Here is a 23,512-nt window from a genome sequence, read left to right on the forward strand (position 1 = left end):
AGTTCTTATTAAACAGTTAATTAACTCCCCTGCTTTGCTAGAGGGAAGTAATCCCTACTGTAAAACATCTTTCTTACAGGATGCTGTAATTCTGACAGTTCAGTTTGTCATGAAAGTGTTTATCGTTCATGTCTCTTTCTATGACATCGTTGGCCTTCTGTCAACTCTGAGTCTAAATAGCTATACAAAATCAAATACAAAGGAAGAAAAATAATGTAATTCTGAGATGTTTTTCTAACTTCAGATGTTTTTCTGTATTGTGGGGCAGATAACTTTCTGGTTTACTTTGCACTGGTTAATATGGTAACAAAAATAATACTTGTTGGAAACATCTTTTGCTGAGTATTGTAATTATTTTGGTTCACATATATGGCATATTCAAATGAAAAAATTTTCAGTTGGCGATAATTTTTTTTTCTCCTGCCAAAGAAAATTTAAGTTCTTACATAAAATCTATCTGTGTTTCTGACTTTCTTGAATAATGTGGCTTTCTGATTATTTCTGTTTGGACTTACACCCCACACAATGTTATGTTCTGTTGCTTCTGTGCACTAAGCACACTACCCTCCTATGTATTTATGAATTTCCTTAAAATATGCCTGGTAATGCTTCCAACTATAGCATTTTCAGCTGACATGGGGCAGTCGTTCTCACATACGAAGTGTTGCTTTCTACATCTCTTCTTCACCATTCCGCACATTACCACATCAGTGGCTAGTGTCAGTGTTTGCAGTGCTTTCCTGTAGACAGCTAAGCAGTGCAGCTGAGCTGTTATGTCTAGCCTTTTACAGCAGCTTATCTTTCTTATTAGTAAATAAAACTCAAGCCTATTACAGTTGGAGGGCTGAGATTAAAAGACAGATCCATTACATTTACAGCCTAAGACTTAGAACTGCACTTGCTGAACAGAAGTTTGCCCAGGAGTTTTTCAGACCACCCGGACTCTCAATTTACCAGCAAGTAGCTACAGGTTAAACATGTGAAGTTCCCATGGACTCATGTCCCTAGTACCAGAGGCAAGGCTAGAAAAAACTAGGATTCACACATTTACCCAATAGGTTTGGTTATGTTGCATTTCAGTGCTTCTGTAGAACAGACCCAGAACACACTGTCTCAGAAAACAGCTCATCTCTTAGAAGCTGTAACTAGAAAGTAACATTTTGTTAGTAATAAGAAATAAAATTTACATTGATTCAAAGTATTTGTCCTTAAAAGCAAACATTTCTTATGCCAAGAAATACAGTTTAATCTTAAAAGTTTGTTGGTTTGGGTTTTATTTAAGTTTTACTTGTTTGGGAAATCACTCTCCTTGTGATTAATTTCTGTCATCCATTTCTTTAGTTCTTTCTGGCCTGCCTTATTTCTGTTTCATGGAAATCTTTATAAACCTTGCTTCTAAACTTTCTGGACTGCTCCTTTGGCTGAGTACTCTGTAGAGAAACTTTGCAGCTCCCTTCCCTGTTGGGGTTTTTTTGAGAAACAAAATAGATAATGAGAGAAGGTCACAGAAGACTGGAATAAAAAAAGTAAAGAAGGGGACTAGTGAGAAAAGGCTTCAACTCTCCCTTTTCAGAAAGGTCAGGAGAGTTTGCTTTGAAAGGTTAACTTGACACACGCTCATCTTTTTTTACTATTATTGCACAGCCCATGTTTGGATTAAATTGTAAAATGCACTGTTACTATGCAAAAGTAATACTATGTGTACTAGCTAATTAGAATTCAGGACTTATAATGCTGTCTTAAAACAAATGCCAAGTGTTTTTAGTAGTATTCTGTAACCATACTTTAGTTCTGAAGCTCTGTAGCTCCTGTCACAGTAAGTTACATCATGAAAGCATCTGTGTTGGTGTGAACCAGCACTTTATAATTAATTTACCAGTGTTCAGTCAGTTGGATTGCTACTTAATTGGCTGAATATTTCTAGCCATATGAAGTTCTTGTTCTCAGAAGTACATGTGATAACATACTGTTCTCTTTCAGCAGATATCAGGATCTCACCATGCGAATCAGCCATGTTAATGACAGAATGAAACTCACTCCCACCACCCTTTTTCAAAATCAATCCTTAAAACGAAAGCTAGGCTGTTAATGTCTCTTGTTTACCCTTAAATGATCTTCTGTTTTAAAAACCGTTTATCAGGAGATGAACTTAATTGTATTCCAATCATATCACTCGGGCACCAACTCACAAGGGAGTGTAAGTCATTTCTCTGTGATTCAAGGGGCACCTTTGAAGATCAGGTTAACTCGTTTAGTAAAAGAAGTGTAAATTTAGAAACTTCACGTTAGGCAGTCATTTTAAAAGCAAGTTTGTCTTTGGAGATCAATAAGGAGATTGGAGGCCTAGCAAGATAGTTATTGGACCAAATTTAGTTTGCTGAAGAGCTGCTTAACAGTTCTTAGTAAAGAAAAGACAGTAAGGAAAGGATGTAAGAAATCACGGAAATTGGGATGTGTGTAAGAAGTTTGGGCTGAAGTAGAGTCATGCTTATGCTAACAAATATTGAAGGAGCCCAAGCCTTGAGGCTTAATGACGTAACCATAATAAATGATTGAAGTGGATGATCAGCAATACAGGCTCCCTAGTAAGGAGAGCAGTCCCATCAAACTGCTTTTGTGGAGCACGACATCTGGGGCTGAGGACCTGATGCCCCCAGTCTGTGTATTTCTGAGTTTCCTCCAGCCTGGCTCCTTTCTGGCCCTCTAGACCGAGTGCCTCTTAGTTGTTGGAGCATGTTGGGTGCACTCTGAACTTCCCAGTGGAGTTTCATCAAAAAGGAATTCAGTCTGTGTACTCCCAGCTTACTTGGCAATGTAAACAAAAGTTAGTGAGGATGATCCTTAAAGTACCCTCATGACCTGAGCTAATGCACTGGTAAGCATACCTGTACAAACTTAAGAGGGAAACAGTCCCAAAGTTTTAAAACCGTAGAGTTGAAACCATGTAGAAGAATAGCAAAACTTGGCAAAATGTCTCCAGATGCCAAAGTGCCCCAGGAATAATTTCAGTGAAATATCTAGAAAAATACAAGTTTGTACTACGGTCCAGTCAGAACTGGGAACTTTTACTCCACTAATAAAGGATATAACCATTAGACAGGGATTAAGTTGGTAACACCCAATTTAGAGGAAATGGCATAATGGGAGTTGTGAAAAATAAGCAGTCATGAATAAAAAGAGGAGTTACTGGCTGTCAGGCATTATTGTTGCTCCTGGTATTGTCTGTATTTATGATCACACAGGTTTAAAGGCGTTGCTGGGGAAAAACTTTGCAAGGCTTTTTGACTTAAAATCTCACTCTGCAAGTAAGTCTCTGAATGTTTTAATCTTATTTATTAGCATACGAAAGAAGTATCTAAAAACTGATATAAACAAGTAACAAATGGATTCAATGAACCAGAAAGTGTATGTTGGTTTTGGTGATAACAATATTCTAAGATTTTTTTCATCTTTTATTATAATATCAATGGATTACATGGAAGCAACTTGGTCCCAATTTAACATCTTTGTCTGTGACATGATTTTGTTGGCCAGTAGTTACATTTCTTGCTTTAGACGAGTAAGAATGGATGAAAGGTTTCTTCTCAAGGGTAGAATTTTTCTGCTGGGAAGGGTGATGCTTTTCTCTTGTAATATTTTTTTCCCCCTCTTTTGTTAAAGGATCTTTTCCATTCTTAAGGTAGGTTTCAAAGGGAAAGTGTTACTCTGTTTTGAGGTGCCTAGAACCCTTGGATAATTGTCTGGTTTTGAAGTCCTCTGTTGAGGTTTAAATTAAGAGCAAGCTAATGCTCTAAAAAAATTTTGGCAGCGGTTTCAAAGCAGGCTGAATTGATCTATTAGAAAGTATTCCTGCATATTGCAATTAAGGCTTGAGCCTTACTATTTCTTTAATTCGTACCATTAGAATAAGAACAATAAATTTTATCTTGCAAAACAATAGTAGAATAGCCACTTCAGTGCTGACTTATCAATATTAGCATATGTACAGACCTTTTGTGTGGTAGCGTTACAGTTTCTGGCAATTGAGACACATATCCAAAATGAACTAGTTTAGGTTGTAGGAACATTTCTGAGTAGCAAATTTCCTCTTCACCCATTTCATAACTGTTAAATTACTACTTAGTTTAACATCTGCTCTGATATGTCATGCAGTGATTCAAAAAAGGATTAAAAAAACCCTTTTGTGGGTCATAAGTATCATGCTTTCCTTGAGGTGTATGTTCTGTCATCGTGCCAGGTAATGCATTTTAATAACTAAGTTATTGATTTATGCAGGATACAAAATACCAAAGTGCTTTCTTCAAGGCTGTAGCAATGCCTAAGTTGTTAAGTGAAAGACAGTTGATCTGATGATGGCATCAGACTAAATAGGAGCACTTCATTCAGTTCCTAATATAAAGAAGAGTTTACAGCTTTATTCAGGGAATTGACTTAATGAAGAGATAACATGAACCTTTCTTTTCAGCAGCAGTTCAGCACACCCTAACAAAATTTGGAAAAACAGCTCTACATCTAATATTTATGAGCTACAGTAAATGCATCCTATAAAATGCTATCTTCCATTGCAGGGAAACCCCTTTAGTCTTATTACTCATATTTTATTGGACTAAAGCTGTAAAATATATGCAGAAAATATTTCTGAAGAACATCAGATAAAAAGACCGAGTTTCAGACTTATATCCCCCTTAGCCACGCATTTTCCTTCGCTGAAAAATCTTCTCTTCTCTGACTTCAATAACAATGAATGCTAGAGTGAGGAAAGAAGAATTATTCAGAATTTTTGGTCTTGGGTATTAAGAGAAATCTTGTTTCCCCTACTAAAAGTTCTGTTGTGTTGGGCTTAAAAAAAAAGGGGGTGGGGGTGTCAATTATGTTGTTGCTTATCCGGCTAACTAGTTATAGTCTGATTAACAGTCACTTGCATTCTTACAAACTTGGGCTTAAATATTTCTTTCTTCCCCTTTTTCTGTGTGCTATACATACAGTTTACTGTAATGTGAAACTTGTATGCGAAGAATTAGACTCTGTTTTTCTGTTTGTTCTGTAATAAGATTGAAGTATTTTCTGCCTGTTTGGAATAACTTATGGATATAATTTGTATACGTAAGAAAATGTCTCTTTTTTGTGTTCTTTTTTCTTTTTTTAATTTCTTTCTGGAAGCTTAAATGGAGAAGAAAATAAGTTGTTCTATGAAACCAGATGGGATTCTGCAACATTTGCAGCCAAAAGCTTTTATGATCCTTGGCTCAAATCCGTAAGAATTTTGCTTGTTAGAGACTGGTGTACTTACAGTCATTTTTACATACAGAATATTTTGCAGCGTATTTCTCCAGACTCTGAAGACTATTCTTCCTTTTGGAATATACTAATACATGTGCTTGCTATGAATGTGGTAAGGGCTTACTTTTTTGTTTTATATATATATTCCAGTTTTGAAACATACTGAATAATGTTTTATAAAGGGTTCAGATCACTGGGTTAAAAAGTATTCTGTGTTGTGAAATCCAGCAGGATAGACAAAGGGGTGGAACTGGTGTGTCTCTGACAGTGTTTTGCAGCCTTGGGGTCCAGGGACTAGTTTTAAGAAACCTGTGGAAGGTAACTAAAAAAGTCAAGTCTGCTGTCTAGAGGCTTAAGTTTACTGTACATAGGCTTGCACAACAATTCAAAGCTGCTCAGTAAACTGCAAATTGAAAAATGTACTTTTACGTACATGCATGGAAATGGGGTAAGCCTTTAGAATATTAGTAATTTCATTTAATATTTGGAAGTGTGTAGATTTGTACAGAAAGGAGTAAATTAATTTTTAAACTATAAATCTGATATTCAAAAGATATTCTTCTTGTACAAGTTGCTGGTTATTTATTTCATGGATTTCCTTTACTTTCATGTAAGACACCTCTTTTTGAAAGCTCTTGAATTCTTCTGGACACTAGATTACTTATACTGCTTTTTACCGTAGATACAATATCTGTTAGAAGTTGGATGAAATTAGCTTACTGAAGCACTTCTTTTAACCATAATTTTTTCCGTAAGGGTGGCGGTGAATATACAGATTGGTTTAGCAAGGAAGCAGAACCCAGAACAGGATGGTTTTACAGAGACCTCATTATATGAAATGCAGATTTTCTTGAGCTCCAGTTAGGGTAGTGTGTTTTGCAGTGATTAGCATTGGTAAGAGCACAAGTGAGTTTCATCTTTGTATTCACACAAGTGTAATTGATATGAGGTGCTATCAAAAATGTCTTGAAACTCTTCCAGACAAGCTGTGCTAATCAGCTGAAAGTTATCAATTCTGTTGGAATTTTTAACAGAAAAGGACTTTGGTCCTCATCTATAGTAGGCAGGTGCATGCCTACCACCGTAGTATGAGGCTTCTGAATGCTTTTTGCTCCATGCCCAGGTGCAGCACAAGTCTATTTTAAAAGAGTTTCTGTAGGTGAATTGGTCATTTTTTATTTTGTTCTTTAGAATTAGTTTTCCTTTTTAGCACTTCTGCTGCTGGGTAAATGTGTCACAAATTATAGTGTGGAAAACAAATAGAAGAGGCTTTCCAGAAAGTTGATTTAGAAATTTTAATTACTATACTGAACTTTGGCCACAGGTGACACAGTGTGTAAGTCTCATCCAAAATAATAAAGGACACATTTACAGCTCTCAGTAATTACAGTTAACACCATGAGTCATTTCCAGCTGTCTTCTCCAGACACTAAGGCATTTGAACAATAGCAGCTGACCATGTGGTGCTCTTTAAAGCGATTTTCAGTAAATCGAATGGAGGAACTGTGTGTTCACGGTTAAAGGATGAGGATTGCTGGAATCTGCACGGTACATGCTTTACAGCAGAAGGTCATAGCTAGATGGAAAATACGTCCTAGAAATCCTTGCTAACATGTTTCATCTGTGTAATAACATATCCAAGACACAAATCCTCAATTCTGTTGTTCGCCTTCATTTCATTCTAGAATAAACCTAGATTACAGATTTTAAAGTCAATCAGTATTTGTTTCAACATCTGGACAACTAACATTGTGAGAAATGGCTAGGAAATATTACATGGGATGACTCCATTATGTACATCTATTTATTCATGGTCTCCTGACACCTGTTAGAAACCTTGCCATAATATATTCTATATTGGAAAGCAAAAAGATAAGTAAGGAACCATTGGTTATTAAAATACTATTGCTATTTGTGCCATGTCTACCTGTAGACATGTTCTGAAAGAGCCTGGAAATATGATTGCCCATTAACAAGAAAAAGTAGCCAAGATATACAAAAATTTTTATAAATAAATACATTAGACATGTATGAAACAGAAAGCTGAACCGTGCTTTTGTTTAGCAGGGTTCTACATCAAAACATAGACCGTTTCTTATTGTAGCAGCCCAACAATGCAAACAGTTTGAGATTTATTTTTTCATGTAATAGTTGTGCTAAAAAGTGCTTGCAAGGAAAATGTATAGTTTGGTTGTTTTAAGACTACATTTTTTCCCTAGTTATGTCTTTAATGTATCGGAAAAGTTCTAAAACTGGGGGTGAGAGGAGGGCTCTTCATAATCTTGCTTTCCTTTTTGGATCCAAACAAAACAAAAGATTTGACCCAAGATTTTAAAGACCTGTAAAAAGGAGGAAATTCAGCAAGCACAGTTAAAATTTTACCATCTCTTAATTTTAAGGCAGCAAGGAGAAGGGGAAGATTTACCTTGTGCACAACTATTATAATCTGAATTGCAGCAGAAAATCGGTGAATATGAAATAGACACAGCACCTTCTTCTCTCTCATTCAAGATACTGATTCAAGTGAAACTCTGGGCAGGAAGAGATACAAAACAAAATGTATTGAGAGCCTTGGCTTGATGTTTTCCTCTTCTGTGCCGTTGTATCCGTCTGCAATGTTTTAATGGTTTCTCACTGCCTCTGGTGATGCCATATTACCTCGTATGGGCCACATGTGAGTACTCTAATCTGAGGCGGAAAGGAACCTGTTTCCCCATCTGCTTTGGCTTGCATGTGTTGGTGCTGCTGTTCATAATGACAGCTGTGTTAATATGCGAGGCCACCTGCCACATACTGCATCTTTGGGTAAAAGCCTAACTTTTCTCCCTTCATGGAAGGTGTAGATCTAAAATGGGGTTCCTGTTGGCAACTCCGCTGGCGGTTCACATTTTATTATTTCAAATGTGTCAAAATTATTTACTCTCAAGTTATGTGGTACTCAACTACTGAAGGGTCTGGAAAAAGAAAGGGATTATCTAATCTGGGCTATATTCATCTTTGATATAGTTTCACTACTTTGATTAGATACTACTTATTTGCCTCCAGTAGAACTGTCATTTGGTACATTTCTGTATTAGATGCCGTGAAGAAAGGAGAAACAGATTTGAGCACAAAATGTTACTGTTTGGGATTAGCATTTCTGATTAGGTTGGCTCTTTGTTCTTGGATGAGCACAGCCCTGGTAATGCCTCATGCTGCACTGGGGTGCCCCTCCAGGCGCCTCGCTGGTAGAGTGTGGACAGATTTTGGATGCAGCTAGGTGTTTTGACTGCCTCTGTCTCTGCGTGCAAACCACTCACCATATTATACTTAAGTACATCCTGAGGTGGTTATGAGGATTAATTAATGCTTAAATCCTTTGAAGATACCGGATGCTTTATAAATGCTAATTATTTTATTCATGCTTGCTACAGTTTAGGGATTAGACTTTAAGCAATAGGTAGGGAAACTGTGAGATGTACACAGCAAAGAAGAATTAAAAGTAATAAACAGTCACTGAGAGCCTGAGCCTCCCTGCAGCCTGTTTGTGCAGTCCCAATAAATTGCCACTCTTCTAATTTGGTTTTGGAGCCTTAATTACTGTTATTTTGAATGTCAGAGGGAGTGTCTCCTCTATAATGTTCCATAGGCGCTGCTGTTACATTTTGTAGTTTTAACCCTGATTTGCCATCTCCCTGGGAATCAGCAGCTCTGTGTAGCTACTCTCAAAACATGGTTTCTTTTTTCTCTATACTGTTCTGGAATGAAACATTTCAAGGGTTTGTGCTATGTTTGGGGCATCTGTATTGCTGAGAGCATGGTCTCCTCCTTGTCTGGACACTGAGAATTAGACAGGACCTTGTTGTGTAGAAAATGTTGGTCCCCTGAATAAGTTTTGCGACTGGTAGTTGTACCATGATAAAGCTACATCACCTGTGAAACAACCAGCCAGTCCCAACTTAGACTGACCAGTAAAGATTTAAGTACATGTCCAATATTCACCTGTGTCTGTGTTTTTAAAATCCACACCAAAGCTCTGTGAGACCTGGACAATACGAAGGGGAGCTGTCTGTGCATTTCTTAAAGATTTTGCTCATAGCTGAGGCAGTGGAGAGTTGACAGAAAAGTAGCCAGTAATTTCCAGGCTGTTTTATTGCTGCTGCTCTGCAGATGGGCCTAGAGTACCATCTTAATATCCAGGCCAAGTTGCAGCCACGGCAGGCTGATACTATGGTACAGTGGTACAGAATACGGGCAAAGAGGTGTTCAGCATAGAAAGGATGGATTGAGGTGAACAAAGTCTTAGAGAAAAGAGGTGAGCACAGGCACAGAGAGACTGTGGAGTCTCCATCCTTGGGAGATAATCCAAAAGCTGTCTGGACATGGTCCTGGGCAGCCTGCTCTAGGTGGCCCTGCCCAAACAGGGGGCTTGGACCAAGTGGCCTGCCAAGATCCCTGACAACCTCAGCCACTCTCTGATTCTGTGAGATGGCACAGTGCAAAAAGGAGCTGATAAAAATGTGTGAGGTGCAGGCAGTCACAAAGAATGGCAGAGATGCTCATCCGGATGAGAAAGTGTGGTTTTGAATTTCAAATCCTAAATCGAGGTTGAGTCTATTTTACCAGTAATCCATACTCAGTGAATCATTAAGGTTTTGTGCATCACCTCCATCTATAAAACGAGGATAATATTTGTCACCAGGTTGTTGCAATGGCAAGGTCATCTCTTTGCTAGGGATAGTTTGATGTTAACTCAGGGAAGGCTGCAGTTCTCAGAAGGGTTTGGTATTTAAAAAGCCCAAACTCTTTTCTAAGAAGAAATCTTTTCAAAACGCTGGAGACCCCTGTTCCTCCAAGTCACTCGTCTTCATCAGCAGGAATGGCCTGAACTTATCCCAAACTGATGGAGGGAGGGGAGTGGTGGAACAGCCACACCACTGCTGCTGTGTGCCTTTATTTGATGGAAATATTTTACCGTGGTGGCTTAACAGGCATCTATGTTTCGTGGCAGCCAGACGGTGCCCGGCCCAGGCCAGGCCAGTTAGTGACTTTGCATTGACAAACATGCGTAGCATCTCAAAGTCGGCACAAGTTAAAAACAGGAGGCTAGCGTTGGTGTGTGCAGTCAGTAGAAACTCTCAAGGCTGTCTGTAAGAAAAAGGACAGAGTTAATTTTCACTTCTGATCCTTTCTCTTTGTTCCAACTAATTACGCCCCATTAGCTTAACCGAACACCCCAGAACCCCCCCGAACGCCCCTCCTCGGGAGGCGGCGGCAGGCTGCCTGGGCCAGGACTTCCCTCGCTTCCCTCCCGCCACCCTGCGCGCTCCGCCGGGCAGAAACTGCCCCCCCCGGCCCGGTCGCAGGCGGAGGAGCCGCTCCTCGATCCGCCCGCCGAAAGGGAGGACGCGGCCGCGGCACGGAGAGCGGTGAAACTCCTTTCCCTTCCCCAGCCTCTGCCCTCCCCTGCCACAGCGTTCCCCCCCGCCTCAACCCCTGCTCCAGCCTCTCCCTCCCCAGCCGAGCCGGACCCGGCCTCCCGCCTCCCCGGGCGCAGCTTTCGTCCTTCCCGCCCTCCGCCAGCCCCGGGCCGGGCCGGGCCGCGGCCGCCCCGCCGGCGAGCAGGGGGCAGGCGGAGCGGCGGCCCCGCCCAGGCCGGGGGAGGAGGGAGGTGTTCGCCGCCGCCTCCCGCCGTCGCGGGGACTCGGTGTCGGGCGGCAGCTGGCGGCACCTCCCGTCCCGTCCCGTCCCGTCCCGTCCCGTCCCGTCCGCGGCGATGTCCGGCGGGGGCAGCCGGCGGCGGGCCGGCTCCTCCTGGCACAGCACTTTCTCCCGCTTCTTCGCCAGGAGCCCACCCGGCGAGGAGGCGGCGGCGCCGGGGCGGCCGGCGGGCGCGAACAGGTACGAGGGGGTCGGGTCGAGTCGGGACCGGCGCGGGCGGGCGCCCGCCGCCACCCTCTGCCCTGTCCCACCTGCCTCGGCCATGGGGCGCGGGGCCGTGCCGGCCGCCCCGGCAGATGTTGCGACACCAGCGGGTGAGGGAGGGAGGGAGAGAGGGAGAACAAACGGGCGTGTTGGCGGCGGGGGGGTGGCCTGCCCGGACGTCCCGGGGCTGAGGTGCCGCACGGCCGGTCACGGGGCAGGCGGGGGTGGGGGGCCGGGAGCGCAGCCCCCGCGGCGGGAGAGCGGCGGCGAGCCACTCGGAGGCTGAAACCACCGGGGCGGGGGCTGTCGGCCTGGCTGCTGCCGGCGGCTCTAACTTAACGCGACCGTGCGGCGGCGGGAGGCGGGACGTGACGGGGGGCAGCCGGGACGGGCGGCTGAGGGGGGCACCGGCGTCCGGCCCCCCCCCCGCCGCGCTGTCCCCGGCCCCAGGCGCCGCCCGGAGCGCGGGTTTGCGGTGAACCGCCGGCCCCGGGGCTGCCGCCGTGCCCAGGGCGGGTCGGGGGTCCCTGCCGCGGGTGGCGGCTCCTTCCGCGGGAGCTGGGAGCAGGGCAGAGCGCGGAGGGCTGCGGGGGGGGTTTTGTTTGTTCGTGGGTTGTTTTTTTTTCTTTTCAGTCTTGGCGCTTTTCTTTCTGACGGGTGTAAAACAGATGTTAATGCAGCATAAATATTACTGATGTGTTTAAGTCTGAATGCAAAGGTTGTGGCTTATGGAAACCTGGTTATTAATAATTATTTTTTAGTGCAGGACGACTTTAGAAGATGAGAAGGTTTGGAAACTTCTTGTGTATTTGTTCCTCTTCCTTTTTTTCTTTTTTTCCTCGTGGCTGATTTCTACATGTACATAGGAAAGAAGCACAGAAAGTTTGTTTCTCGTGCAGCCTTGTTATTGGCCCTGGTTAATTAGTATATTTTGTGGTGAAAAGGTGCCAGCAGGGTAGGCCTTATTTCCTCAGGTGTAGTATGTATTTTTTGCTTTTAACATGTTGGTTTTAATCTTTGAGTCATTCTTGATACTGCACAGGTTTGTGTTTAAACCTGCAGGCAAGTACAGTTTAACCAGATAGATAGTGGCTATCACAGTAGTTCTTTCAGTGAAAAACTTTAGGATCTTGCTCTGTATTCTCAGCAATAATGAAAAATAGAAGAGTGTATTGCTGCCTTAACGCTGACCATCTTAAACAGTCTTATAAATGCACCATGAAGATTTTTAACTTAGGGAGGTTTGTTTCACTGTAAGCATTTGAGTCACCAATACATCAACAAGGATCCACCAGACTTTCGTGAGCATGCAACACTGCTTTTTATTTCCCGGAAAAAAAAAAAAAAAAAAAAAGTCAGGAGTAAGGCTGCTGAATCAAGGGCATCTTTACAGTTGCAGGAGTAGCATGGCTATTACATCTGGCAGAGGTGGTTAAGACATGGGAGAAGGAAAAGGCTTGGATCTGGCAGAGGACCTGAAGAGGCAATAGGAGAGATTTGATCTGACTCCTCGTTGACAGGTCCCTGCAGCTGTGGTCTGGAATAAACAAAAAAGCATAGCGGTCACCCTAGTGAGGAGGAGGGTGATGCTAGTTCAGTGGTTTGTGCGCTAAATAGCCTATACGTAGGTAGCACTCGCGGTAGACCTGCTCCACTTAAGTTGGGGCTGGAGTCTGTTATCTTTATCTAAATCACAGTTTCATTTCCTGCAGCCAAGAGCCTAGCCTTTGTTAGGACACTGGATAGTCCGCATAGATATGGAAAGGTTCGGGCCTCTTGGCCTTGTTCTTGAACTCCTTGTGCGGTTACCTGAAGGGATGTGGCTGTGATTCCTCTGGAGTGGAAGCAAGCAAAAACCCTCCCGCTCTGAGGAGTCCAATATGGTCTGTTAAGGAGCTTTTTTTGTTGCGCTGAGTTGCAGCGTGGCGCGTTCGTCAGGAATGCTGACGTTCTCGTATTTGGTTTCCACTGGCAGCCTTCTTTGCAGATTAGTGTAATTGCATACATTAAACAGCGCTGGGTCGGGATGAGTGCCGCAGGTTTGCTCGTCATGTTTATTTAGTGAGCTTGGTGGTGTAGAAAAATGGATCGCTGAACAAAGCGTGCGTGTGGAGTGGGGGAACTAAGGCTGCTTTGTATATTTATTGTTAAGGTGTGGAGTGCATGAGGCAAGTTGGGGAGTACATCTTTTGTGAAGTGGCATGAGAAATGTATACACCAGGATGGTTAACTTCCCATTCCAATAATATATATTGGAACCAGATCAAATTTGAAATACATAGAAGGAAACTTTTGCATGGAGATATTTTGCCTACCGATGGGTTTCAAAAAAGCGGAACACGTAAGTGAAGGGGTCAGGAGAGGGGGCAGTATATTACACAGGGCCAAATACACTCCCAGTGTACCGGCATTGACCTCTGGAGACACACATTATGCTTAGTGCCTGTGCAGAGCACAACGGTTTCCTAAATTTTAAAAACATGCAGAAATGAGCATGTATATGTCCAAAGTCATTCTTCGTTTGCTCCTGCAGGTTGGACAATAGCGGCTGGATGGAAGCTCCCAACTGTCCTTCCCCCAACCCTATAGCTGCTCCTCAGATCTGCAGGGTATGGAGCTCTTGCCCACTCTTGCTCCAGGCACCACGTTCAGACTTAGCTTTAAAAACAAAACAAAACCAAAACCCAGATCTACTGTGGCCCTGGTTTAAAATAGGAGGAAGGGGAGGGAGGAGTTACACTGTTTGTTAATCAGTGTCTTAGACTCTTCTGAGAACCTCATTTGATGAAGAGCTTATGTTAATAACTTGCCCTTACAGCAATTTGTAGCTCTGAACATGAGAATTGCTGGAGGCTTGCTTGCTTGTGGAAAAAATAACCCGTGCAGATTAGTTGCAAGTTTTGTGGTGGTAAAAAGCACAGCACATGCGTTAAGGGCTTACTTGACTTTACATAAAATGTAGAAAAACTCCTTCTGCGCGCTTGCCTGCATAAGTGTCTTCTTCAGAGCTGAGGCTGCCTTGAACAAGGGCTTCTGTGCTTTTCATCCCAGTTCTTTATCGTTAACTTCCATCAAAGGCAGTCATTATGCTCCACTTGGCTATTTGCTATTTTCAATAATATAAAATTGATTATTTATTACTGCAGTGTTTGTCCTGGAGCAGTCTAAATCCCCAGGGTGAAAAAATCCCATTGAATTTTCACTATTCTAAATACATGCTTCTTTAGTCCATCTGGACGAAGATAACAGCTTTTACAGTGTAAGTCAATCCACTGCAGATTCTTTCAGAAATATGCAGCTTCTGTGACTGAGCAATTGTTGTGTTGCAAATAAATATGACCTTTCAGGTTATGTTAGAAACTGCCAAGGAGGTGTGACATTTTTCACTGATTACTTTAACCCAGAGCTACCACCAAAATCTCCTTTAAATTATGGATGTATTTTATGAGCTATTTTGTATATTGTTGAGCAGATTCATGTCAGGTTTATCTTTTTCCCTCCAAGTGCTGTTGCTTGGACAAATAACTACCAGTGCAAGTGGGCCTTTGTTGGGTTTGTCCAGATATTTCTTCTGCATGGCTGAAGTGTACCAGAGACATCAAACAGGGAAGAGCAGTCTTTTATTTGGTTTTATAGGGCTTTTTTTTTTTCAGGCTGAAATTATTGTTCCGTTCATCCATTAGTTTCTAACTAAGAGCTTTGAGAGATGGCAGAACTTTGTTTATTCTGCCTGAGGAGAGATTTGAGAGTCTTTTTCTTCCTCTGGGGCTGCCAGTCATTGTTCCTGTTTACAAAGAACATGCATTTTTGTAGTTGTAAAAACTGTGCGTTTGACGACTGCTGGGAATTGATTGAAAAGGGAGTCATACATTTCAAACTTATTTTTTTCTGAAGTTACTACCTCCTGGCTGGTTTTGAATCAGATACCATTAGCATCCTTGAAGAAATCCATTGTTTGCTGGAAAAATCAGTCTCTGCTTTCTAATAAAGAAACCTTTTATTTCAAAAGGCAGAGGGGGATTTTTTGTTGTTGTTAAAATTAATTCATTTGTGAGTGTACATTAGGAATGATGGTTTGTGGAACCAGCAAGAAGAATACTGCAACCACATAGAAGAATTCAAATTAGGCTTACCTGGGCAAGATGCATTATGAAAATTTTCTGTTAATTTTTTAATTTGTTTTTTTGTTTCTTTTTGCTTCCTAGATTTTTCTGTTTATTGCACACTTTTATTGCAGGATAATTCAAGGTAGTTGCGAAGGCCCTGATTCAACAGTGTTCCAAAGTGGTTGCCTATAATTAAATAGGTAAATAGTTCTGTGCACTATAGTGGGACTACTTGTTTGATTGGAATTAGGTGCATACCTAGATGTCTCATGGGGCTGAGACCAGAAGGAGCAAGCCCAGCAGCTGGCCGTGTGTGTGAGATTTCCTGAAGGAAATGTTACTAGAGTATTAATTATAATAGTAGTGCTCCTTGGAAGAAACAAAGCAACATTTTTTTCCCCACTATTTTAAATGTTAACAACAATGTCTTATTTCCAATTATTGGCATAAATGCTAGAGTTAATAAAAAAACGTTTACAAAACAGCTACAAGTGTATGGTTTTAATGAACAGTTTTGCAAAGATGAAAACTCCTTAGTCTTTTCCTCTAGTGAACAAAAGGCTCACAGGTGGGGAAAAAGCAAAATTCAGAAACATGTTGCTGTGAGGATTGTGTTTCCGATTATTGAAACTTCTTAAAAGGATGGAAAACCACGTGCTGCTTTTATTTTCTGAGAGGTTTTTAGATTTCATACGATTCAGTTAGTATATACTATTATACTTCCAGACAGTAGCATAGCACTATGTTGCTTAGGCTTTCCAGAAGATATTAATGCCTCTGTTTTTCTGATACTTCAATTTTCATTTCTAAAATAATTTTTTTTAGATTCTAATACAACAAGCCCAAGCCAGAATTGACCTATAGATGAATCCTGTATGTTTTATAACTGATAACCATTGTGCTAGTAGGTATTGTACCAAGTTATAACAATCCACTTATGCTGATGTAAAAAGTGCTAAAGCATTGAGATACTGAAGCCTGAACAACAGGCCCAGAGCTGCAGCTGTTAACTTAGTGTGTAGTCATTAACAAAGTATGTAAACTCGCTAGTGAAAGATGCAGCCTAGAATATAATCAGTATTGAGGGCAAAATGCTGAGAGAATGTATCCAACTTGCCCTTGTTCAAGGCCTTGTTAGAAACTCCCTTGGTCTCCCCCCCTGAGCCCTGGTCAGGTGGAATCCAACAGGAGAATGAAACCAGAAATTTTCTGCTCAAAACAAAGGTGCCAGCTATTCTGGCTTGCCGATCTCTGGTATAAAAGGCTGGACCCACTTGCAGTGACTTTGGAAGCCTCACCTACTGGTGGACGCACCGCGTAGGATTTCCCCCTTGCCGGGACAGGCTCTCCTCCTCTCTGTAACCGGGGCTCCCCAGCCACTGCGGAGCTGGATGATGGTAACACATGCAAGTGGTGATGGATCTTTCTTAATCACTATTCTCTCTCTCATGTAGTAATGATTTGATGCGTTACCCTGTATTTTCCTGTTTGTCGCTTTAGGTGCACCATTCTGCCTTACTGCACGTCTTCTATATTACACTGTTACATTATTTGCTTATCACCAGTAAAATACACCTACTCTTTTCACTCTGGTGTCTGAGTTTAATTGGTATCCTTAGTCAGCAAAACACTGGAGAAATATTTTCTTATGTTGAACTTGTAGCTTTGTCTGCCTCTACCAAGAGTTTTCTGCTCCAGCCTGACTAGAAGAGCTCACTGTGTTTTACTGGTGACACCAGTCTCTCTTGCTTGTCTTTTCCTGGGTGCTTTTTCTTAATGACATCTTTTAAAAATTCTGTTATGCGCTGCTGCTTTAAAGCTTTCCTGGATTTTTTTTTTTTACTATCTCCTATTTTCATGCCATTTATAAGTACCATCATTGATTCTCAACTCTGCAAACATGCCATTTGAAAACAATTGTATAATGGGCTGTCTATTCTACTCTCTATTAGCTCAGTAATTTTAACCTTAATAAACCTCTATACTTTATAAATCTATTTCTGATATTATACCAAGTTTATGTGCTAGTGGCCAGTAATGTATTTATTTCATAAGAATGTTGGAAACTTTAACGATCAGACTGGTAAATATGGAGCAGATTCTACATTAACATTGGTTACTATGCTTGACAGATGCCAGAAGAAAAACCTTGATGTAATCTGGTATAATCCTACTGCCCAATAGTGAAGTAGGCTCTGCTCAGAAACACATGTATTTCTTTCCTCTAGCCTTTGTACGGCTGTTCGATCCCCTCACATGTAAAACAGATTAAGTTATTCAGCAAGGATGATTGTGATCCATCATACTTATTTCACTTAGTTCTAGATTTTAAACTTAATGGTAAAAGTTCAGTGTAAAGACGTGGCTTGGTTCTTGCATTTTTCAGGTAAATTTTCATTGTAAAATGGGACATATCTCTGATTTTTATAACATCTTTACTTTCCATGATATTTTTAGTTGCATTTTGAAAGAGGATTAAAAAAATCTCTTTGTTCTTTACTGACACACTCCATGTAGCTCACATAGTCTATGTGACAGAGCTCTGGTAATGCAGAACATGAAGCTGACCTAGCTTTGCTACACAAGCAAAGAACAGTATGTAAATAAAGCCATAAACAGGTCTGAGAGGAAAAATTGTTTCAGTTAAACCAATCTAAATTGCTTAATGCTGTCTGTAATCAAACCAGTTTTGAAGTGGGATAGTCTAATTGAATATAATACATTTTATGCTATTCCAACACTTAAATTAATCAGCTGATTGTAACACTTCTCTTGCCTAAATTCCTGCCTCCTCCTTCTGGCTCCATTTTCTCCTTCCTTACCTTTCTCTGCTTTCTGTTCCTTTTCTTCCACTTCCCTTCCACTCTACTTGTTTTAAATGAAATAGCAGGTTTGCTTTCCTTTGACCCTCTAATTTCAAACTCTCTAACTTGTTTTAATAATTTCTATTTATCTTAATGTCTTTACTGCTCCTCCCCTGTGTGTGTGGCCTAAGCCTAAGCCCAGGAGTAGGAGCCAGAAACTTCACATACAAATTTCTGTGCAAACATTGCCTCTCTCTTTAGGACAAGCCCCAACAGCCTTGCCAGAGACTAGGGGAAGACTTTGTCACTGCTACTACCATTTGGTTTCCCACGAACAGTGTTAGCCTGGGGAATCTTGCTGAGAAGTTGGATAAATTTTTTCATTCTGAAGCTTTTTAAAAAAGTATTTTTTAAAAAGTATTCTGTTTTGGGAGGGAAGCAGAACAGAAGGAAGAGCTCTTTATTAGTTACTATTTTCTGTCAAAATGCTAGCGTCTTTATTTTCTCTTTTAAAACTTCTGTGTTTTAACTGTGATTTGATGCAGAAGTCAGTTTTTAGGAATCTTCATTGATTTCCTCACAAAATTAAGACTCATCTTGTTGCCACTGGGCTCTATGGTAACGTTTTCCTTTCGATTCATTTAACAAATGTTTACTGTACCCTTGCTCATGTCATTCAGTATACATGCCAGAAGTTTGACTCTTAAAAAAATGATCTGACTTCTTTTTGTAGATCAGGTTCTGATAGTTTTCCTGGATGCACAGCACACAAATGGCTTCACAAGTGTGGCATTAGTATCTAGAGTAAGGTGTTGGTATTTCACTTTTAAGTCTATTGTATTTGGTGGGAGTAAAGAGGAAGGATTGAAAAGTTTATTTACTAAGTCTTCCAGGTGACCTGAGAAGTTAATAAACATAATGTTGATCCTAACATCACTAGAGGACGGGAATTGTCAAACTGTTTTGTTTAGGAGATTACAGCTTCAGTTGACAAACTTCTAAAACAGTATCCTTAGACTCTTTAAGGCGTCTGACTTAGTGCTGATGGTCCAATTAAAATATTGCCAGTGTAATGGTAGTGGGATAAAATTTGACATACAGAGGCGCATAAAAATGCCAGGTATGAAAAATAATTTTCTAAGTGATGCATTTGAAGGAATTTGAAAGGATGTCTTTTTGAATCAGTTTGTTTAGTATCTTCACAAATAATTTGAAAGAGAACAAAACTGTAGCAGATGACTAGAGTGAAAAGTATGGGAATCACCATGTAGATGACAACTTTAGAAGTAGACTGAGTTGCCATGCTTGACAGTCAGCTGAGCATGAGGTGCTAAAGCACACTGGCAGCTCAGAGAGAAAATGATTCTCGGATATATAAATAACAAAGTACATGTATTCTTTGGATGAACTTTGGTTACTAGAATGTGGAGTGTAATTGTGCTGTCCAAGATTTATTATGAAAAAGGTGCTGACAAACTAAAAAGGGCTCTGAGAAAAGCTCCCAAACAATTTGATGTCTGGAATACCTCCCTCAGAGAATAAAATTAAGCAGTTCAATAGCGTTTAGTTCATCTAAGAGAAGGTTTTGAAATAACAGGGTTACAGTTTGAGGAATGACTCTGCCTCAAGGTATATAACTGCAGGGGAAATGGGAGTGAAGTTCTTCATGTCATAGTAGACCTGTGACTTGAAGAGAATATTTGAAGCCGAGGACTTTGTAATCTGTCCCACGAAGATGTAGGTTGATCCTGTAGTTGAGAGATGAGGCTTATCAAATTAGACTAGTAAGCCTAATTTTAAGTAATAAATTTAGTAGTAGTTTACATGGAAAAGTCTTATTTGCAATTGTGGTAGATTTTTCCATTGCTTGATGGTTTTTAATCGAAACTTACATCTTTTAGTTGAGTGTTAAAGACTTGACATGGGTCTCCCTTGGTGAAATTTCATAATACAGATTATGCAGGAGGCCAGCTTCAGTAATCATAAGGGTCTGTATGGCAAGTAGGGAAACTGGTATATCTAGAAGACTATTACTCAGAAGGTCAAGGTTTTTCGTAGTTGTCTTTTTAATTATCAGTTGGAAGCTGGAACAGAGAAGAAACCTATATAGCTAACCTATGGCTCTTTGCAGATGTACAGTAGAAGTTTCATAGCTACTACTGGTCTGTGGATGTAGTTTAAGGATCCCTGTAAAGTGCTGAAACTTCATGAAGATTTTGGTCTTGCACATCAATATTTGATAGTATTATTAGACTCATGGTTTCCTGCTTATTCACATTCTTCAGGGAGTGTCTCACACAGATGCTTTTTGAAGTGCCAGGTGATGAGATCCTTGTTTGCAATCTCTCTGTTCCTCTGCTGAAATATCTTTCTGGAAGGTCACTGTTGAATGTGTCACTGTGTTGGTAATATGTAAAATTGGAAAAAAGTCATGATCTCAAAACCAAATGCGGTGTTGCTGCCCAGAGAGGAGCATTAAATTTGTTCAGAGAGAGAGAAAAGGCAGGGAGGGGTCAGGAACTGGCTTTATGACCCAGAATGCTGAAATAAAGAAACTAGCAGAAAAGGAAACCTAAAAATGACATTAGCCTCAGCGAGAACTCTAGCAGAGAGTGAATTGTATCAGCAGTCCCAAAAACACATCATCTTGAGGAAAACTGTTTAGAAAATGCTGGGAAGGAGATGTCACGAATGATATCATGAAATCTGGATAGGCAGATGAATGTATGTATGGGTCAATCCTAGTTTATTAGCATTATGTCACTAAAGCAGATCTAGAAGCTTTTTGCCTCTTGGCACCCTGGAGCATCTTTCAGGTTAGATATTGCCTATTCTCTTACCAATAAAAGTCATCACATGAAATGGCTAAATCTGAAGAGAAGACCGGTTAAAACCAAATAATGCTAACCTCATGTGGTAGCAGAATGACTGTTCAGGGAGTCATCTGTCCCTGAAGAGAGAGAAAGATGGCAAAATGATGGCACTTGCCTATTTGGTAATATCTGGACTGCACAAGAAGTAAATGCTGGAGCTGCTGTGTTGGAAGAGACTTTGCTTCTAAGCAGTGGAAGAAGGACGAAGGGTCGACATCCAGAAGTGCTGTCACAGTGCTGTCCAAGTTGAGCTTTATCCAGCTGTGCCTGTTTCCTTAAGAGACTGCCCGTTAATTTCCCCTCTCACAAACAACAATCAGTAGCCAGTACCTTTTCCTTGTAAAATGTCACAGTAGTTACTTTCAGTTTGGTGAGCTCTGCGCCTGGTCAGTCTCATCAAAACTTGCCTGTTTCTGCTTCATCGCACTTACATGCTGCCTGTAGTTTATTTTTTTATCTGACACAACACATTCACGATCTGCTGCGTGCATAACATGGGTGGGGTAGATTAATAAAGGAAGAAGGGGATGAGCTTTTAATTTGCAAGTTCCGAGGGATTGTTATGAAGGACGAGGATGGAGGAAGCAGACTTGTCGTACCATACGGAGGTGCCATAAGGGCCTTTTGAAGATGTGATTGTAATTGTCTTGGTGTGTTTTTAGAGGCAGCTGCAAAAGATCTTGCAAGCTGTGTACTTAAATTTGTTCCATTAAATTGATTTTTTTCTTGACTGTAATCTCTCATGTATATTACCTAACCTGAGTTTGAGTACCTCTGCTTATATATGTCTACTTTTTGTGTGAGCAACATTGCAGAATATGAACATTTCTCTCCCTGGTAAGAATCTCTAACCTTTCCTGTATAAGCGTAATGATTAAAAACTTGGACCGCAATTCTGTTTCTGATTCAGACACCACCTGTCCAGGTATTACAGAAAGGTCAAAACAGATTTTCAGCAGCAGAGAAACAAAAAGTGTTAGAAAATCACACAAAGAAAGGTTTGTGCAGAAGATACAGAATGGGATCTTTTGCAACTTGAGTTTAATCTTGATTATTTAAAGAATAGGAGTGATGCTAATCAGGTTAGGCAGGATGGCAAGACAGTCAAGGAGAAGAGATCCCTCTACCTTCGTGAAGATTAACCCATCCATGTTGGATGCACTATCATGTAAGAGAAAAGGGAATGTCTGGCAGAAATAGCAGCAGAAAGACAGTAAGTTCCATATTTGAGAAGTAGTTGAGAGACATGGTTTCTAGTCTTAATTTTGACAGTGTCTTTATTACTCTGGGTGTTATTTAATATTTCAATTTTTTTAATCATAAAATGAAACTAATTTCTGTCTAAATATATAAATGGGTGGTTGTGACAGTTTGTACATGAATGCTGTGTAGTTAACAAGTCCATGGAAGCAAGTTGGCAGGACAGAGATGTTTTCTGTCTGCATAGGATCATGCTTTGCCCTTTCACTTCTTAAGAGCAAGTACAAAGTAGATTCAAAACTTGGGTTAGCAGAGTCCTATTGCTGGGTATATAACGTGCCAAGAGTAGTTTGTGAAGCATAGAGTTGAAGACTTATGATATGCATTTTCCTAATTTAGCAAGTGCTGAAGTGCTCTCTAAGAGCAGGCTGGCAGATCTAGCTAAGCCATGTGGGTCGTTAAGCACAAACCTAACATTAGATATGCTGAACTGGAGATAGCATGCTCAGTACCTGCCATGGCAAAGCACTCCAAAAATGCACCACTCCGGAAAAGGTTAAAGCAAGAATGAAACTCTGTGGAGTCAACTTTAATAATACAGATGTAGCCTGGATGGAGTTGGGGTAGAATCCCTAGTTCACAGTAAGCTTGTATATACTACCACTCTTTTGTTTTCAGTTCTTAGCAAAGGCATAAGAATTTGGTGGTGTAATACCATGTAGCTGCCAAATCAACATTTCTAATGATATTTAGTTGCAGAGATTGTCCTGTAGAAAAAATATATAAACCCTCTTAGACTACCGTTCTTGGAAGCATAACATCTAGCCACTAATGATAGGATAGCATGGACATATGAAAAAACCTTAAAGAATGGATAATTTTTAGCACAAATACTAAATGTCTTGTGTATTTCCCAAGAATTAGTTTTAAATGTGAATGCCATAGCTTAATAATTGTGTTCACTGCATCTCTGAAACCAGACTCATATGGACAGCATGGGCTTACGTTGCAATATAATACGTGTGGCATAATTACATTATCTTCACTATGTTTTGGGGTTTTTTTTAACAAGGGGGGTAAGGTTGTGTGTGGGACTATGAACTTTACTATTTTATTTTCCTCTTCAGAGAAGTTGTGGGGAAAATACTGTGCAGAACTCCAAAATCTGTGATTACTAACTGTTATGTGAATGATGCAATGATGAGAAGGGGGAAAGCCCTAAAAATTATGGGGGATTGGTACTGGAAAGTGGTAAACTTTGTCATTTAAGTCCACTCAGCAGCAGCCAGCCTGTTCTCCAGTCCGAAGTGCAGAGCGCGGCACCAGCTGTTGCATCTGTGGTGTT

The 23,512-nt window shown here is 40.8% G+C and overlaps 1 protein-coding gene across 2 annotated transcripts in view; it reads left to right on the plus strand.

Annotated features, from left to right (window-relative positions):
- Positions 1-11,000: 11,000 nt before the first annotated feature.
- The window catches only part of CRYBG3 (crystallin beta-gamma domain containing 3), a 91,542-nt gene continuing 79,030 nt past the window's right edge, over positions 11,001-23,512 (plus strand). For both annotated transcript variants that reach the window (XM_074899948.1, XM_074899957.1), the window contains exon 1: positions 11,001-11,160. In XM_074899948.1, coding sequence (XP_074756049.1) covers positions 11,036-11,160 — 125 coding nt within the window. In that variant the 5' untranslated portion in view covers positions 11,001-11,035. The remainder of the gene's footprint in view (positions 11,161-23,512) is intronic.

The sequence above is a fragment of the Athene noctua genome, chromosome 1 (assembly GCF_965140245.1).
Source record: "Athene noctua chromosome 1, bAthNoc1.hap1.1, whole genome shotgun sequence".
Taxonomy (NCBI): domain Eukaryota; kingdom Metazoa; phylum Chordata; class Aves; order Strigiformes; family Strigidae; genus Athene; species Athene noctua.